The sequence below is a fragment of the Semicossyphus pulcher genome, unplaced genomic scaffold, assembly GCF_022749685.1.
Source record: "Semicossyphus pulcher isolate SPU_LCO1_2020_fin unplaced genomic scaffold, fSemPul1.0.p SCAF_16, whole genome shotgun sequence".
NCBI lineage: Eukaryota > Metazoa > Chordata > Actinopteri > Labriformes > Labridae > Semicossyphus > Semicossyphus pulcher.
In genome coordinates this window covers 23816171-23835590 of record NW_027211670.1, presented here as the reverse complement: position 1 = coordinate 23835590, position 19420 = coordinate 23816171, and the positions used below count along the sequence as shown (strand labels likewise).

The following is a 19420-nucleotide window of genomic DNA, read 5'->3' as shown; positions in this document are numbered from 1 at the left end:
CGCATACCTGGCAAAGTACAGTAGGGCTTCATTGCTTATAATTCATGATTGCATCCATAAATCGTGCAAGCACACAGGATTATAGCGACAAAGATCTACAAATCGAGGCTTTAAAAATCCAAGCAAATGAGCTCTTACTTTGTAAACTCGTTCTCAGGGCGCTATCCAAATGGCTCCGACTATCAGTTACTAAATTATGGGACTAACGGCGCTGTGAGCGGCTCCTTCAGAGACCCTGGCACCATGCACTCCGGGTCCTTCGGCTACAACTACAATGGAATGGACCTAACCGTGAACCGCACCAATACCGGCAACCACTTCGGGCCGGTGCGAGAGGATGCCCGGGGGTTCGGTCAGGACGCCCGCTACAGACAGACGCCCAACTGCTCGCTGTCCTCTCCAGATCCGGTGCCGCCGTCGTGCGCCACGGCCAGCCGGGAGCCGCTGGAACTAAAGAGCCCCTCTCCTCCCTCTGACCGGAGCGCGACCTCGAGCGGCAACAACCTCAACAAAAGCACGAGCGCTCATTTCACGGAGATAGAGGACGCCACCGTCGCCTCCGAGACCGAGGAGGGCGCGCACAGCAGCGGCGGATCCAGCTCTGTTCCCCGGGCGCAGCAGCAGCAGCAACAGCAGCAGCAGCAGCACCAGGACCCCAACGCCACCTCCTCCACTAATACATCAAATGATTGCCAATCGCCACAAATATTCCCCTGGATGCGGAAGCTGCACATAAGCCATGGTATATTTACACCTCTACTAATATTTATATTTGAAGGATGTCACGCTGATGTGTGTGCCATAAATCTGTCAGGTGTTGCATGAGTGAGCAGCGTGGTGTGTAAGGCTGAAACGGGCTGTTTTTGTGGAGTGTTTGCGGGTTTGTTGGCTTCAGATTGGGGTTGAGGTTAAGTGCAGCTGCAGCCAGGGAGAGGGTGCGTAAGGAGATGTGGACCTGGGCGCTTACATGTGGGGGAATATGTGCAGGAGTGGCTGTTGGAGAGAGCTGGAGTTAGAAAAGGCGATAAAAACAAAAAGCGTGGAGTGTTTGTTGTTGCATGCTTCCTCCCTGCATCTTTCATGTTGTGTGACCCCTCTGTGCATCCTCATAGTGAAGCCAAAAATCAAGCAGTCAATCCCTGCTGTCCTCCTGTGTTGTGGTGTTTCCAGTGCAGTTGCTAATTTTGTAAAATTCTCTGTAAAATTGTAGATATGACTGGACCTGACGGGAAAAGGGCCCGAACCGCGTACACCCGGTACCAGACGCTAGAGCTGGAGAAAGAGTTTCACTTCAATAGGTACCTCACCAGACGGCGGAGGATAGAGATAGCCCACGCCCTGTGTCTTTCCGAAAGACAGATCAAAATCTGGTTTCAGAACCGCAGGATGAAGTGGAAGAAGGACAATAAACTGAAAAGCATGAGCCTGGTGACGGGAGGCAGCGCCTTCCACAACTGAATAACTTTTTTGGGGGGGAGTAAAAAAATAATAATAGTAAAGAAAAACACATAAAAAAGAATCCATGAGTACTGTAAAGCTATTAAAAGCGCAGCACCTTCCTTCCAGCATGCTATTGTGATAGAAGAAGAAGTATCCTGTGGTGTTAAAATGCCATTTTTAGTTCCTGTTGTTGTTCTATGATAGCTTAGATGTCCTACTGGGGGGAAAAGAAGATGTAAATAATAACTGGGGGGTGTTAATGAATTATCTGTCCTTTTTGCTCTCTCTGTCTCTCTTGAAGGTGTTTCAACTTTGAGCTCTTTATTGTGACTTCCTCACGGTCTAACAGGAGTAAATTCATTGTACAGTTATAGAAAAGAAAAAGGAAGGAGAAGTTTCCAAACCATATGCTGCTCTTCATTGAATGTAAACCTACTTAATGTATTCCGGGGGCCATTTAAAAGCGCTTTAGTGTAACTTTTAATGCTATTTTTGATCTTGTGGCCAGATCCATTCAAACTTTCATACACAAGCCAATTGTTGTAGCTCTATAGGATATTTTGTGCATCTGTTATTATGATTATTATTATTGTTTAGGTCTAATTATGAGCAATGCAAATGTATTCAACCTGTCAATGTGATAAATTTTTAGTGCAAAGGGTTATTCTGTGGATAGGCAGTGATGTGAGCTTTTTTCGCCAATAAGCTTTTTGTATTTGTAAGTGAACTCATAGCGCTTGGAAATAAAGTTTCTCTCAATTGCTTTGAACGTGTCTTCGACTGTATTATCTTCAAATTAAAGCCACGCCACAGGCCTCTATTTAGGGCTTTTATTTTTGTAACAAACGCGTAACAACTTCTGGTAAACTCGCTAATCATTAACCTCAAAGAGTCACATGATAAACAAGATCTCACGCGACGTTTTGCAGCAAAGAAAACAAACTTTTTCCAAACTTACCTCCTCTGACCTTCTGCAGCGAGGTGCGCTTTTTTCCCACGCGAGAAAATATGTTGGTGGTAATATCCAAACAACCAAAAAAAAGAGTGTCTTTGGCTTTCAGGTATAAGCAAGGCTGAAGTTGGTAAAAATCCCCCCTTGCCAAAGATTGTATAGGCCTATATTACTTACAGACTGTGAAAAGTCACGTGAGGTCCATAAAGTTGGTTTTATGGTTTTGGGGAGTAGACAATGTACTATATAATTCACAACCTTGAATGAAAGTGACGGCTTAACTGCATGGATGGGACTGGAAAGGCTGGTCTGCACGAGGAAGGCAGAGATGTCCGGTAATAACTGAAGGAAAAACTTTGACTATAATGTTTCCATTAAAATAATACTGCTGCTAATATTTTATTCTGAAATATCAGATTTAAATTGGAGTTTTTATTGTGGCTTTTGCGGCACGTTTTCCTAAAAAGCTCCAGATTTTCTTCCACAGAAGAAGAAAACATATTCTGCAATATTTTTAATGAAAAGCTTTTACTTTAAATGGCTCTACAGGCCTTTTTTTATTCAGCACTTACCAATATTAATGAGAGTTTCTCGTATTTAAAAGAAAAAGAAAGAAGTGCTTTTATTTTGCGAAATGTTTTAAAGGGGGAAAAAAAGACAAATTCGCGTCTTTGTGCAGCTGACATGAAACGAACTTGAGCGAGCGCGCGGAGTGATTTATCCCGGTCTGTCGAGTCACCGAGCGGCCAAAGGTGAAGTCTCGGACACCCTGATGTGGACGCAGGCTTCACTGCTTTAACATAAAGACCCCTCGCTCCTATGTGTCCTGTGTGTGCATTGTCTACCGGTCCACTTATAAAACATAATGATGTTATCTTCTGCGGGAGATTTCCGCAATATTTTCAAAGTCTCCTCAAACTCATTTCAGGTTTAAAAAAAAAAAAAAGTTAAAACCAGTGGTGGGCTATATGGGTCCCAGACATTTTCCACATATTCATAACTATTAAGTGGCAATTTAACCAGCGTAATGAGTATTGCATATTGATAGGGGTAATCTGTAGCCGGATCTCATGCATTATTCATGGCGGCGGGGATCATCGCTGGGTCAGTAGACGGGAGAGACTGCAGCCGCAGATGCGTCAGGAGGAAGCGCACTGCTGCCACACTTTGCACTGTCACGATGGAGACTCAGACCTGATAGGAAAACTGTGTTTGCACATTAGAAAAAAAGACTTTTTATGTCTTAAATATTCTATTTATCTTTTTTTAGATGTTTTTATTTTGAAAAGTAAAATCACTGCAAACATTCTGCGTAAAATTAACAGAATTCAGTTCGTCGTTTGTCTGCTCTGCTTTGCACTTAGATTTAGATGATGCTTTTAAATGTGAATAGAAAACTTTGATGTATGTTGGTGCAACAGATGAGCTTAAAGCACATAATATGGTTAAAAGGCCACATTTAAAGCACCACAAACACCACTTTTAATCGTATAACTGTCACAGTTTTAGAATAAAGTGTATCTAAAGAATATTAACTTCATTTCAAACAAAATAAATTAGCTTATAAAATCACAAATCTGTTCCAACATTAAATCTAAATAAGAAAGATGTATTTATTCTGCAGTTAAATAAGCAAATCAGCCATTTTAAATCCCCTCAAATTGACTTTAATTCAGCTTCACCGATTTAATCAGAATTAAAACATACATGAAACAAATGTCACCTTGAGCTCCTGTTTGTGAGGTCAGTTTGTGTTTGTGTGTGTGTGTGTGTGTCATGATGCTGAACATCTGGCAGCCTGCGAGTGTGTGTGTTCACCTCTCTGCTGCTGGTCAGAGGGGGGGAGGATGCAGTGCAGCTGCTCCGCCAGCAGAGGGCGCCTCAGACCGGCCCGCAGGATGATGGATGAGTTTCTCTTCCTCCTCTGCGCGTGCTCTTATCATCGAGGGGCCTGTAGGTTTCAGAAACACCAGAGTCACAGAGAGGGTGTTTGTTAGAGAGATGTGAAGGTTTAGAAGAGCTTTAAATCCCAGCGTGAAAAACAGACGGTAAATATTTCTTTGTACTGATGAAGTCCTGCACTTTAGGACACTTTTGAGGTATTTATACTTTACTTTAAGTGCCTCAACTTTATTTTAATTTAACACCAAAAGTGGTAAAACTTCTCAGATTGCTTTATCAATATTTTACGTCTGTATCGTCTGTTTTTAAACATAATTGTACTTGTAATACTTGCTTTTATCCTTATCTTTATACTATGTTTGTAATGATACATCAACACACCGAGCTAAATTCTAGGGATGCACGATATTATCGGCATGTTATCGGTATCTGCAGATTATGGACGATATATTCTGCTGATAAAACAATGCTTTAATTCTGCCTAAACGCTCGATGACTCCCTAAAAAAAGAAAAGAAAATGTTACATACACATAAATCTGGCATTTTGTACATAACCTACGTTTAAGTACTTTAGTTATATTGCTCAGTGAATGTGCACATTTTATAAAGCACTGCATTATGTTATTTCTGCATCTGCCAGTGGGCCACTACAATAAGCATGATATCAATTCCACTACAGGGGAGACTCAATGTTCTCTGGTGGAAAAAACATGTGCCGAATATATCAGTGTTGAAATCAGCAATCGGCACAAAGGGTTGGAAAATATCGGCCTATCAGATATCGGCAAAAAATCCAATATCGTGCATCGCTACTAAATTCCTGATATGTGAAAACCTGCATGGCTTTTATTATTTAGTAAAAACAGCACGACTATTGTGTAAAAATACTCAAATTTTCAACAGAAGAAAAATCAGCATCAACATGTAGACCGGCCCAGAAACAAAATATACCAATCATTATGTTTTAGATTAAACCTTATGATGAGTTAATGTTTTCATCAGTGTAATGTTGCAGCTGCTGAAGCTGTGGCTCATTTTAATAACTACATACGGCTTCATCTAAAATAATACATCCTAATTTCTGTGTTCTTTATCTTTTGTTATTTTTATGTTTTGTAATATTCTGCTACACTTCAGTGAAGAATATGTTCTTCTTACACCTCTACATGTGTTTAACAGCTGAAATTATTTGTTTCTTTTTGGTGCAAAAGAACAAAACCTGGAACTTTATTTTGAAAGATTAGTAATAATAACAACTTTTCTTATCAAAGTTAAAGTGCTTTACAAACAGCTTAAAATACAATTTAAAATACTAAAATGCTAAATGACAACGCATTAAAAGAAAAACTTAAATAAGGGTGTTTAAAGATTTAAAAGCAGAGACAGATTTAGCAAACAGGAAGGTCATCAGAGTTTGGGAGCGCAGACTGCAGACGCCTGATTGCCCTTAGTCTTTAGCGGGCTCTGGGTCCAACCAGTGAACCCCCAAATCAGCTGATCTGAGAGGTGCCCAGGATCTCGGGTCAGGAAGTCAATGATACACAGAGGGGGCTGCTCATGGAGAGCTTTAAAAGGTAGAAACATTTTAAAATCACGACTGAAATGAACAGGAAGCCAATGCAGGGAGGCCAGGATCGACTTACATGATCATGTTTTCTTGAACCAGAGAGACTAGCTGCTGCGTTTTGGACCAACTGAAGGCAGTGAAGGGAAGCTTGAGATGTACCCGCATAGAGAGCATTACAGAAGTCTTAACGGGACTCAGTTTGTGATTCACAAAACTTTTTGGCTTGGGATCTGTTACGATAAAATGTAGGCCGAGTTGAGACAAAAGAAACATTTCCTCTCCTCAGTCCCCAGATTTTCATTTGATGACTGTTTGAGGCTCAAAAAGGTCAAATATTTTAATATTGCACAAAACAAACAACAAAGATGCCCCAAAAAGAAGTATGCAGCAGAATTCCTCTCCCCTTAAACGTCTCACGACCCCTGAAATGTATCTGGTGACCCTTTGGAGGGGCCTGCCCTAAAGGCTGGTAACCACTGGACTAAACTACATAAAACAGTTAAAACTAGCTCCAGCTTGAGCAGCAGCAACGACAATAACAGTAGAGTAGTTTTTACTGGTGGACGACTAAAAACTGTTCACCTTTCTTTTGGCGTTAAATGGCCAACAAACATTTAAGCGTCAGTAAAAGACCACGACGTCGAGCAGGATACATTCCATGCTTTATGTTTTACACATCTGCAACTTGTGACAGAGACACTCATTGTTATTTTAACTGCTCATAATGTGCAGATTTTGTGCAACTATAAGTGACTATAGCCTGTTTATGCTCTCTTGTATATAACAGAGAAATAAAACAGCCACGATATAAGGTGACATAGTTGTAGAATAAACGTCTGTATGGTGGATTAAAGTGTTTTTGGTGCCATATTTTTAACTAATCACTAACTATAGATCTGTTGTTAGGCAGACTTAGTGTTTAATCCCCTTTATTTGTCTTTTATTTACATGAATAACTGCAGACTTAATGATTTATTAACATCACTGAAGCCTCGGTGGATTAAACTCCCTTATTAACGACTTATTAGCATTATCACTGCATGTGTGGTGGATTATTAGACAATAAGAAACCCATGAGCATCTGAAAATACATTTTTAACTGCCTTATTACCTGATAGAAAAGGATCCAACAGCAGAAGATTAGGATTTGTCACAACCTGGAAGCAGAGAGTTTGTTGTTTACATGCTTATAATGAGGTATAAACCATTAATAAAGCAGTTTATAGTCAGTTATAGACCCTTCATTAAAGTTGTAAGAGGGTCCATTTAGGACGAGACTACGTCTAAGTAAAATGTGGGTTTTAATATCAGTACATTATTTAGTGGATGCTTTAAATAGCCTCATTCCGAGAGGGCTGAAGCTTCTGTCCACATGCCGCCTCAGGCTGACGACCTGTCATCTATATATACCCTGTAGATCCGAATTTGTGTAAATATAGCAGCAGCCACAAGTTCGCGTCTTGGGGAGTATGTAGGTGATGACATTTCAGCTCAGTGGGGACGAAAACATTTAAAAAGCTAAGAAGTGTTTCCTGTTTGATTTAGTGGAGAATAACACGGACCCTGGTTCATGTTGGTGAGATGTGTTAAAATGTTGTTTTTCTGACTGGGGTTTGGTTTGTAGTCCTCATGCTGCACTTCTTCAGGGTGTTTTTTCTTCTTCTCTTCTTCTCGTAGCTGCACATTGTCGGAGAATATGACATCTGTGAAAGTTGCAGGACAGGCCTTCAATGTGGCTCATTGTTCAGCACATCATTTGTCTTCTTTTCACGGCGGCACCGGCCTGCGGTCGAGGAGGAGTTTTAGTTTGCAGGGAAACGTGAGGAGGACCTCAAACAAACTGCTCCAACCGACTCCCAACAGACCGGACTGAGAACCGGCTCTCTGGTGACGAGATGAGATCCACAGACATGTAAGTTTATACCAAACATTTTTACTGTGTTGATGGAAAGGTTTGACATTTAGCAGAAAAACAGTGAATGAATGGTTTATAACACATGATAATGTGGCTGTAAAGACATTTTATCTAATGATTAATGTACAGTGTTAATCAGAATATTTATAATCTCTCCTATAATGAACATTTTTAATTACAGTTATAATTTAATATCTGTTCAGCCTTCACTTGTGGCATAAAGATCTTTTACTGAAGTAAGAGCAGAAATACTGCAGCATTTAAACACTCTGATACAAGGAAAGGTCTTCATTCAAACTGAAGTAAAAGTGCAAAAGTATTAGCATGAAAATGCTAATGCTATACAAACAATAACAAAAGAAAGAGGAGTCATTGTGCAGGGAACAATATGTGTGATATTATGAATGTGTTCATTGTTTTAATGCTGCAGCTTATAAAGATTGAGCATATTCTATTAATTCATGTGACTAATCTTTGATAAAACATCATCATTTAATAGTTTATTTACATTTTGTGTTAATTATGTTAATTTGAAAAGTAAATAAAGCTTTTACACAAATGAAGGAATAAAAAGAAACAATATTTGACTTCAAAGTGTGAACTGGAGGAGAAGACGTGAATATATATATACATACATATATATATACACAACAACCATTCATAACAATATTTATCTATGCACCTTTGCACTGTTCATTAATCTATTGTCTAAGTGTTGTTGTTTTTTTTAATAATATATATATATACATAGATACATACATATATTTTTAAATACGTTTTAATATATATTTGTATCCATAGGCCTGTAAATAGTAGCTTTAGTTTTTAGTGTTTTAAGTGGAGTGTGTCAACGTGCGTGTCTGCACATTGAGAGTGAAGTAAACAGTAATATTCCTTGTATGTGCCCACACACTGGGCCAATAAAACTGATTCTGAATATTCAAGTAAAATATCCTAAAAGTACTTCAACGTTATATGTAAACACAGTAAATTTAACATATTTATCTGCTTATAATAACATAAAATAGTGTTATAAACCATTCATTAAATGTGCGTACTGCTTATAAACATTGAGTGTTACAGAAGTGACCTGTTGATTTAAAGCTCCTGTGTAAATGTTTTATTCAAAGTTGAAAGTTAAGTTTTATTTATGATTTGGCTGGAAAAAAAGAAATGTCTTAACTTATTAAATTTATCCTTAATTATTTAATTTGCATTTTTCTCTCACAATGTGGGAAACCAAAGTTCAGCTACTGTTGATTCAACTGTCTTTGACTCCATTCAGAGACATAAATCCTCGACATGTGGACACGTGGTTCCTGCAGCTAATTGTCAGCAGGCCTGTGCGCTGAATAGAGGAGGGGGAGGTGGGTGAGGAGGAGGGTGAGGAGGAGGGGGGTGCACATGTCCGTCAGGCTGCATGAAGACGGGATGTAAAGTGCAGCTCAGGGATGTTGTCACTTCTGAGCGATAACTGTGTGTTCATGTGTGTGTGTGTGTGTGTGTGTGTGTGTGTGTGACCCACTACAGGCCACAGAGATCAGACGTGAATTTATATTTCTACTGTACGTCTTCATTCAGCACACTGACTTATTGTGTCGCTCCATCTGCATGCTCCCCTCCTCCTCCTCTTCCTCATACATCACAGAACATTTAGACTTTCTGAAGACAGCGCACTTATTGCTGATTTTCTTTGTATTTATATGACACTTTTTATAGCACTATAACGGCCATCAGGGAGATTTATGCCTCTGTGTATGCTAAGTTGCCAGTGTAATAGGTACACCTCTGTATCCCCATGTATATGCAGTCAATGTTGAGAACACACTATCCTCCATAAAGTTATTTTATAGAGGTCCAGATACTTGAAATTTAGCAGAGCTTTTAAGCCACATTTGATGGCCTTCATCAGCTCATGGATTTAACTCAACTGTCATTGTTATTAGAAGCTAAAAGCTCCTGAAACAGTGCCGTAAGTGGGCCTTAAGCTCCAACTTTATGTGTCAAATTGCAAACCTTCAGACTAAAGTAGATGTTTGGTTAAAGGGCTGTTGCATCAGTTTTAGCATGTGTACCTCTGAACTGAGTGTGCAAACAGGTTTGGACCTTTTGTGTGAAGCTTTAGAGACATTTTACTCAAACACTTCCTCCATACGCCGTCTGAAAAGGAAGAGTCACTCACTGGAAATGTCCAGAGCTTCATTAGGCCACATCTCATCGCCTTCCTCAGCTTGAGGAGTTGGCTCTGTTGACGATGTTTTTGACCTCAAAGCTCCTGAATATTTCCAGTAAGAGGACCTTCAGCTCAGACAGTGAAATGTGAAATTTCATTTGTCTTTCAAAAATCCAAATGTTTGTCTGGACATTTCAACATGCACAAGATTTAAAATTTAGATTCCTTTTCTTCTTCGAATCTTTATGTCATTAGAACAACTTCTATATTTGAATCAGTGTTGGTGGTTAATGTATTCTTTTGAAGTGATAAATTCCTCACAGTGTGTTCGACTGAGAAAGCTGCATTCTGCTTTCGTAGCTGTTGCAAGCTGTGCCTACATATACCAGGATGCATTGCACGCAAGCAGCTACAGCCTCGCCCTTGCAGAGCTGCATTACTTCAACTGTATACTCTGGTTCACATTAATACTGTCAGTCCAAAGTGCAGTGTCATTGGTATTTCATATGTTTATTATAGCTTTTATATGCAATACAAGCGAAGGCAGGGACTAAAGATACAGGCTTAAATAGCTGCAGGGCCTGTGTCCACCCACGACCTCAACTTCAGAGTGCTTCTCACCTCCGCTTACTGTTGCTAGGTTACAAAGGTTGTCTGCCGGCACTTTGCTCTCCTTGGTAGTGACTGTTAAGTCTGTTTCAAATCGCTCTGTGTGTTTAATATTTAGAAAATATAAAACAATGGAAAGGAGTCGTGTCCTGGTGTTATAGAAGCTAATAACAATTAGCTTCTCCACCGCCGTTGTTGTTGACAAAGTTGATATCGTGCATCCCACCCCTTCTTGATTTTGATTGGTCAGTGGGCTAGAAGTGACATTGACGAGCGCGGCGGTGTTCCAAAAGTCGAACTATTTTCAACTGAGAGCTCTGAAAACACTGAATGTATCGATTTTGTAAAGAAAAAAGTGGATGGGACACAGGCCCTATAATCTCCATAGATTAGTGATGACCCAGCTAGCAGGGAACGTTCCCATAACATCGGCTAACATTAGCTACAAGTTATAATTACGTTAGAAAGAAACGTTTTAATCTAATATTCAAAGAACCTTTTAAGGATATTTATAATTTCAAATAAAGTTCTTGTGACGTTAAAACTTATACTAAGACAAAACGTTTGAACGTCAACATTCTGAAGATATTCAGGATGTTATTGAGGCCTCGGACGTCAGAACGCCTTTCATAAAACATTTGCTCAATGTGACATAAAAACAAAGGTAGAACCTGCTCACTGCAACATGCTGAGGATCTTTTCAGGATGTTAGTACGGCCTGAACTCTCAGAACGTGATTTATAAAACATTCCTGAAATGTGATATAAACACCGCAACTTTCTGAGAATGTTTTCAGAGAACGTTCTTCTACTGTTAAAAACATCGCACGTTCTCAGAACAAAACATTTCTAGCTGAGGACAGAGAATCCACACAACAGTTTCATCAAAAACTGAATACTATCTTGCGTGACACTGGGGCTTTGTTAGCATTATTTTTAGCATGTGCACCTCACAAACTGACTTTTACGTGTATGTACAGAAACATGTTGAAGCTGTGGAGACATTTTACTCTACAATAATCTGCAAATAGTTCAGCTCTCATAGGCCGACATAACGGCAATTTAATTCCCCTACAATCAGCTTCAGGAGCTCCGTTGTTCATGTTTTATGTTTTTACTAAAACCTCCTGAATATTTCCATCTAGTGGACCTCGAGCCGACACTTAAGTTGTTCATGTGTGATGTTTACCAACAGATTAAAAATGACATGGAATCCACACATTTTTACAACAGTTTCATCAAAATCTGAACAAAATCCTGCATGACACCGGGGCTTTGTTAGCATTAGTTTTAGCATGTGCACCTCACAAACGGACTTTTATGTGTATAGACTTGTTTTGATCTATTATGTGAAGCTATAGAGACATTCTTTGTCTTTACAATTAACCTAAATAAAGTTAAACTCTCCTCTCTAGGCTATAAAAGAAGAAACCATAAAGATAGCTACACATTTCCCGAGCTTTAAGCCACATGGCCTTCATCGGTGGGTGGAGTTAGCTCAGCTGTCATAACTATCTAATCTATGATACCCTGGGAACTATAAACTTATAAAATCTAAAGATGTGGATTAAAGTTCCAGAAAATGTCCAGTGGGTAGCGTGCTAACATCTTGCGTTTCAAACTGCTTTTACTGGTCTGCTGCACCTGGCTGCATTAGCTTTAGCAATAAACTGGCAACTATACATCCACACTTTTTATAATCTTTAAAGGGAATTAGAAACATACTTTATTAACTCCAAGGGACACCCAGTAGCTAATTTAACATAACAAAACACAGCTACATATGAATGTCACGTGATTAAATAATGTACAAAAAGGCCAACATAGCCAGCATCTGCCACTTCACCTTTGGAGACACTCTTATAGATCTGACCACTCTGCTTTTAAATGCTCTTTGGGGCGACGTGCACGGCTCAGAGATCAAAGGCGCTCCTTTGCATTAATTAGTTAAATATTACCCCTCAGAGCCAATCGGAGCGATCGAGCTGAACGTGAAGATGAGAGATCAAAGCAGCCGCCTATCGATCCCCGCGCGCCACCAGCACCTGCATCAGTCTGACGGTCAGCACGTGCACAGACGCGTCAGGCCTTTATTTTGACAGTCTGAACTGAGCTCTTATTTTAAACAGCGACTCTGTTTGACTGAAATTAGAAACAGGACGTAATGCGGCCGGTATGTGAGCGTGTAGAAGAAGCAGACTAAATACTGATAGCTTTCTCTGCCTGTGTTATTTATGGGCAGCTCTGGCATCGCTCCTAAATGGGGATGTAGAATTTATTATTACAGCGTTGGACACGTTCCCAGGAGTGTTTATTACACACAAAACAGAGACGCCTGTGTGCCCATATGAGTGTTATTTAAGGGATGAAAGTGCAACTTAATTTCTGCAGAATTTATATTTAAAAAAGAAGCATTTCGAGGTCTTTTAATTCATGCATTTGTGGCTTCTTAACATGCAAACTTCTTGATATAAATCCACTTAAAATTAAGTCCAAAGGCAAAATATTTTAGCTTCTTTAAAGTTCATTTTATTCCCATCAAGATGTAGAGAAAAAGGCATGTCTTGTCTTTATCGCAGAGGCTATTACCATATATGAGCTTGCATGATCAGCAGAAAGTCTCTTTTTCCCACACACCCTCACACACACACACACACACACACCCTCACACACACAGGCTGACATTGTGTGCAGAAATGCTTTGCAGGGCGGTGTGAGCTGCAGAAACACTGTCCACTCTGCTTCATGCAAAGCCACACCAGCAGCACCAGCAGCAGCAGCACCGCCACAGAGCCGCTTTCTCTGCACGGATTATTCCAATAATCCGGGAGGTTTCTCCAAAAGGTGAGAGGAGCACGAGGGGGCAGGATGTATGTTTGTTTCCGCGCGGATTGTTTCAGGTCGGGATGAATGTGGGCTGTGGAGGTAAGGCAGCCGGGCTGGGTGATGTGTCTTTATGATTTACGAGCCTGACTCCAGCCGCGGTTCAACCAGAGTTCAGAAAGCTGCATGCCTCCAGACTTATTCTCTCTCTCTCTCTCTCTTTTACACCGCCTCTCTTCGTCTTTAAAAATCTGCTGCTTAATAATTCTCTTCTGTTTAATTTCGTATGAAGGCTGCATTAAATGTAATCACAGATATTTGGTGGAAAGATGTTTCTTTTTGTTTCCGGTCCAGGCTCCAAACAGCTGCAGCGCACAATGGACTTGTGTGTTATTTTATGTTTGATGGATGACTTTTTCACCAGATCCTGATGCAACATTTAATTTTCCTGCTTGAAAATGCCAGAGACAGGATTATACATTATTGAATAAAGGCTGTTATTTATTAACAGGCGCAGGGCTAATTTAATTTCACGAAACGCACTAATAGAAATTATATTTTATTTATATTAAATGCATTTTTCTTTTGTGGGCCTGTTTATGTTTTATACAAAACAATTCCCGGATTGTTTATATTAAATTAAATGCATTTTCCTTTAAAAAGCCTGTTTATGTTTGTGTGCAGACTAACTGGTGTTGTTGCCTTGCTCGTCTTTCATTTATCCTGTGGAGTAAATGTTTAGAAATAACCGGAAAGCATTATATTCTTTTTGTTTTATTCAAACAAAAACGAAAATTATATGAGTCTTACTGAGATTCACACTTCTTAGGGGTAAATAAAAGGAAAATGATTTTATTTCTGCACAGATTCTGCAGATTTTCCAGAATGATCTGGTTTCCAGAGGGTTTATTTCCTCCAATCTCTTTATTTTCGTGGCCTCTGTGTCCACGAGAGGCTTTGCTATTCATGTCAGCACACTATTGAGTTGATAAGATGGATCATGCAGTCTCCTCCCTGATTCTGTCTCCGTCTTTTTCTCCCCCCTTCTCAGGCCAGAAGCCCAGCGCTCTCTGGAAACCTGCCATGTGACATTTGGCTGCCAGCGCTCCGTCAGAAGGTCAGAGGGGCCGCGCGATTCATGGAAATGCAGAAAAGCAGCGAAAACCTGCAACACATCCCGCACCACGACTTCTTCAGGGAGTCTCTGGAGGATGTCAGCGGGTTCGGGTGCGATCATCAGGCGGCTGCGCAGGCCTTCGAGCGCTCGTTCCCCCGGAGGTCCAAACAAAAGTTCCCCATGAGCAAAAAGATTTTCCCCTGGATGAAAGAGTCCAGACACTCCGATCAGAAACACAGCAGGAGGATCGCAGGTCTGTACCTCAGACAGAAGCGAGGCCTTTTCGTGGAGGCTCCATTTAACGAGCTCTAAAGCAGTTAATTATCTGATATTTTCTCCTCTGCAGGTTCAAAAGGTCAGCAGGCCATTAATCAAACACAGTCTGACGTGTAGCAGGAGGATAAACACACCTTGGCGCAGGTTTCAGGCTCGTGTCAGTTTTATGACGTCATTTAAAGAGACAAATTTATTTGTATCACTCTTTAAAAAAAGATTAAATGCTTTACAGATAGAAACGTAAAAATAATATTTAAGATAATACACATGAAAGAGTTTAGAAGGGGAAATGTTATTATGAGATCTTCCCTTCATTTAAACTATAAACACTTTAGAAGGCCTGACAACCTGTTAGCATTAATGTCGTTTTTTAAGGCTCTTAATAATGAAATATCACCCTTTAACCTTTGACCCCTTTCTTTAGAGCAGGAAAAACTATCCACAATAACATTCTAGTTTTAAATGATATTTATCTGTAACTTTGTGATCAACTTTGAAGAATATCAACATCCAATCTTGCGTATATATATTATATATATTATATATTATATTTTGCCCTGGTCGGCCTAGATTCTGATTATTATTCCACTTAATCGGCACCAAAGCTCCGCATCACCACATCTATCTCTCTCCTTGTGGTTATAGGGCTGATATTTGTTTTTCTTTTTGTTCTGTCTTTCTCCTTTCTTTCCTTTGCATTTTTTCCTAATAAGATTTAAAGCTGCAACCAAATATTATAATCATTGATCACTCTGTTTTTGGTCTGTTGGATGTCAGAAATGTTTCCTAAAGCCAAAGATGATGTCATAGAGGAGAAAAGAAGCCAGAAAATAGTCCCATTAAAGAAGCCAGAATCTGAGAACTATGACTTGTTTTTACTGAAAATGTACTCAAAGGGATTTACTTATAAATTATAAAAATAAGAAATGACATTTATTTATTTATTCAACCTCAGTCTTTAATTGATCCTCTCGTTGTTGGCTTTCCTTCCTGTCAGTGTCCACACTGTTGACTTATATAAATATGGACTGGAAGAACACGTTGTGCCAGTCTCACAAATGTGGGGCTCTTATTAATAATTAAACAATAAAGTAAAAGTTATAAGGGGGGAGTTACTGAGAAAGGTCTTCAAGTCATAATCATAAAAATGTTGAGACCTCCTCTTTACCTCTTTCACCCACCGATCACAACTCTCCTGTTTGCCCGACTTGTTTGTCTCCACAGACTGCACCGTCAACGAGGAGTGTCCAAGCGCGAGCCCGAACGCCAAGAGGACGCGCACCGCGTACACGAGCGCGCAACTGGTGGAGCTGGAGAAGGAGTTCCACTTCAGCCGCTACCTGTGCAGGCCGCGGCGCGTGGAGATGGCCAGCCTGCTCAACCTGCAGGAGAGGCAGATCAAGATCTGGTTCCAGAACCGGAGGATGAAGCAGAAGAAGGACGAGAGAGTGCAGGGCCTCACCAACACCACCTCCTCCTCCTCGCCCCCGTCCTCCCCCTCCGCCCCGGGCAGCCCCACTCTGTCGAGCCTGGGTTATGTCCATCTGGGCGGGGATTACCAGCCGGCCTCCCCTCCGCTCAAGTCCCAACAACACCATCAGTCCCAGCCGGAGTATCCTGCAGAATACTCCAAATATCCAGCTCCAGGCTTCACGCACGGCCCGCAGTTTCACGTGCAGTACAACACACACAACACCGCACACACAACAGACCCTAACGTGGATCTGAACGGGTCGTATTTCCAACAGAGCTGCGCTCAGGACAGAATCCTGCAGGCTCCAAAACTGACTCATCTGTAGCGCACGAGATTCCTCGAAAACTTTAAATCACGAGGAAAGACTTCACTGATCTGTCGAGACGCATGCTTCTTATTTTTCTGGCTAATTTATCGAAATACTCGTCTGAAAACTATTTATTTGTATTTATATTTATTTATCCATCTTGTACATTTTCTACCCATCGTTGTGTTTAACTTTTACGCATGGGCCTTTTTATAATCATATTTGCAGACATTAGGACATGTTTTAAACCTGCCCTGTGTATTTTAAATTGACATGTTCGCTGCTGTTATTTCAGCTACTTAAATAAAAACACAATTTGTTGACAAGAGACTCTCCTGGGTAAATATTCCTCTTTAAACCAGCACACAAACACGGACTGAAAGCAGCCAAAACGTTAAAAAAAATGCTAAATATCCTTTTTCGTGCGTAAAAGCTTAATTAGCACTTGAGGTCTTTAACATCACATTAACTCTTACTTAATTACAGGCTCCTTACGGTTCAGTGTGGACGTGATAGGTTTATAAGATATTACACTATAGTCCTGGTGTCGTAAACTCTCAAGCACGAAACAAAAAAGCGAGAAAAAGTCTAGATGGTTCTTAAATGTGTCTTTGTTCTTTTATGGGCAAAGTGGGCCACACAAGCTGTCAGTGCGTAAAAAGAGCGCATGATGGATCACTGAATTCACTGGCTGCTTTTCAGTCTGTCTGCAGGATTCAAGCAGAAGACATGTTTTGGTAATAAGCCAATGTACCGTTTTAACACATTTATATTAACAGTCATAAAAAGCGTAGTTTCAGTGTCACAATTTTATTTACAATTAATGTTTTTGTGCGCTGAGATAGAAAATAAATAAGTGCACAAAAGAAAAATATCATTAAAACTACACACAGGAAACACATTTAAAAAAGGTCAATATGAAAAATTATCTTTTGTATTTTTTCTTTTTGGTTTGGTTTTTAAAAAGTTAGAAAGTAGAAACATTTGACATCTTTTGGACACTAATGAATTGACAGTAAGTGTCCTCTTTTCTATTCTTTGGAGGTTCTTTCTTTATTATAAGATTGATAATAGTTTAATCCATATTATTACTTCCATTATAACTTCCTGTTTGTTATTATTATGACCCAAATTTACTGAGATTATTTTTTAATTTCGTCATTAATCTGTCATTTTCGGCTCCTCTAACGCTGCAGCCTCAAAATGTGTCCCCGTGTTTGTGTTCTTATCAGATGGATGAGCGCGTTTGATTGAAGTATTTGTCATGTAAATGCGAGCCGTTTGATGGACGAGCCCGCAGACTTGACAGAGTGCTGTAGGTCCTTTGCCATTGGCGTTTAGCGGGTCACATGGTGTGTCAGGAAGGTGATATGAGGGTGGAAGGCACTTTTACAGCTTTGACATACTACCTAGAAGGGTTAGGGCAAAGGGAGCAGCGATTAATGACTGCTCGGTCTTGATCAGTTCTGAACAAACAACAGGCCCGGGTCCAAGATGAACTCCTACTTAGACTACCCCGTGTGCAACAGGGGCGCAAATATCTTCAGTGCCAAGGCCGGATACCACAATTTAAACCATGGATACATGTCGTCTAACTCGTGCGCAACAAGTGATAGTTACGCACCAGACGGGCGTTTAGTTGCAGCAACCTCTGCGCCACACCAGACCCCGAGCCTCCCTCTGCACCACCAGGCACACGTCAACCTGGACCTACAGTTCGCCACACAGGGGAACTCCATGTACGGGTCGCCTTTGGACTACGGACATCACCAGTACGGCCTCGCACCCGAGCAGGACCGGAGCTACATTCATGCTCAGGTTTCACCCCTGGGAACAAACATGGCTCCCTACACCGGGGACAGCTGTGGGCCTGGAGTTGCAACCGGCAACCAGTACTTACATTATGGCAGCGGGGATCAGAGGCTGCAAGAATATCCAGAGAGTGTTTACACAAGGTTACCGGCCCAGAGCAAGGAGAAGGATCTGGAGCATGTGGAAGACACTTCGAAAACATTCGACTGGATGAAAGTGAAGAGGAATCCTCCTAAAACAGGTTTGTTTAACATAAAACACATTTAAGAGTCGAGGTAGAAGAGACATTAGGAGAAGCAATGAGGCCTTTTGGGTAATAATTGAAGTCATATTGACTCACAGTGCGTAAAAACACAATTCCGTACATATAATGAAGGCGAAATAGTTCTGAAAACATTTATTTAGTGACTAATGTTCTGTAATTTTTCATTTTTATTCTCACATTTTTCATTCACACCTCCTTCAGTTCCATGACTCTCATTTTTCCCCTCCATCATTCATTCATTCATTTCTCTCCACAGCAGTCCTGTCGGAGTTCGGGGTTCCCGGCCAGCACAACGTAATCCGCACAAACTTCACCACCAAGCAGCTGACCGAGCTGGAGAAAGAGTTCCACTTCAACAAGTACCTGACGCGGGCACGGAGGGTGGAGGTGGCCGCCAGTCTGGAGCTCAACGAGACGCAGGTGAAGATCTGGTTCCAGAACCGCAGGATGAAGCAGAAGAAACGCGAGAAACTGGGCTGCGTTTTGGTCAAAACACCGGCACCTGTGGAGAAAGTGTCCGGGCCTGACACGTCCCCACAGGCGAAGGGGAAAGACTGTGAGCCATGAAAGACTTAAAAATAAAAACAATGACTGTGGAGGCCTGAGAGCTGTTTTCTCTTCCTTTCCTCAGACTCACCATTCCAGAAACACTGTGAAAAATACACGTGGACTTGTGGAAAACAGGGTATTTGTGTGTCTGCTGATGTGATTTTAAAAAATGAGGCTGAGAAACTTTAAAAAAAAGTCTCATCTGTGTTTGTGTTTGTAACCTCCCTACCATAGGCCCA

General features: G+C 40.7%; 3 protein-coding genes across 3 annotated transcripts; all 3 read left to right on the top strand.

The window, feature by feature from the left end:
- Nucleotides 1–126: 126 nt before the first annotated feature.
- On the top strand, nucleotides 127–1458 carry hoxb5b (homeobox B5b). Its single transcript, XM_069664695.1, has 2 exons — nucleotides 127–742; nucleotides 1211–1458. The coding sequence occupies exons 1-2, from the start codon at nucleotides 127–129 to the stop codon at nucleotides 1456–1458; spliced, it is 864 nt and encodes a 287-aa protein (XP_069520796.1).
- A 13061-nt stretch (nucleotides 1459–14519) lies between these two features.
- On the top strand, nucleotides 14520–16573 carry LOC138593082 (homeobox protein Hox-D3-like). Its single transcript, XM_069663919.1, has 2 exons — nucleotides 14520–14751; nucleotides 15999–16573. The coding sequence occupies exons 1-2, from the start codon at nucleotides 14520–14522 to the stop codon at nucleotides 16571–16573; spliced, it is 807 nt and encodes a 268-aa protein (XP_069520020.1).
- Nucleotides 16574–18049: 1476 nt separating this feature from the next.
- hoxb1b (homeobox B1b) lies at nucleotides 18050–19199 on the top strand. The gene is made up of 2 exons (XM_069664985.1): nucleotides 18050–18608; nucleotides 18889–19199. Exons 1-2 carry the CDS (start codon nucleotides 18050–18052, stop codon nucleotides 19197–19199), a joined length of 870 nt encoding a protein of 289 aa, XP_069521086.1.
- Nucleotides 19200–19420: the final 221 nt, after the last annotated feature.

What these genes read in the sequence shown, in the direction of transcription:
- hoxb5b (XM_069664695.1), top strand. Translation starts at nt 127, where the DNA reads ATGAGCTCTTACTTTGTAAACTCGTTCTCAGGGCGCTATCCAAATGGC. An exon ending in GAAGCTGCACATAAGCCATG is followed by an intron (nt 743 to 1,210) that starts GTATATTTACAC and finishes GTAAAATTGTAG; the next exon opens with ATATGACTGGACCTGACGGG.
- LOC138593082 (XM_069663919.1), top strand. Translation starts at nt 14,520, where the DNA reads ATGGAAATGCAGAAAAGCAGCGAAAACCTGCAACACATCCCGCACCAC. An exon ending in ACACAGCAGGAGGATCGCAG is followed by an intron (nt 14,752 to 15,998) that starts GTCTGTACCTCA and finishes TTGTCTCCACAG; the next exon opens with ACTGCACCGTCAACGAGGAG.
- hoxb1b (XM_069664985.1), top strand. Translation starts at nt 18,050, where the DNA reads ATGAACTCCTACTTAGACTACCCCGTGTGCAACAGGGGCGCAAATATC. An exon ending in GAGGAATCCTCCTAAAACAG is followed by an intron (nt 18,609 to 18,888) that starts GTTTGTTTAACA and finishes TTCTCTCCACAG; the next exon opens with CAGTCCTGTCGGAGTTCGGG.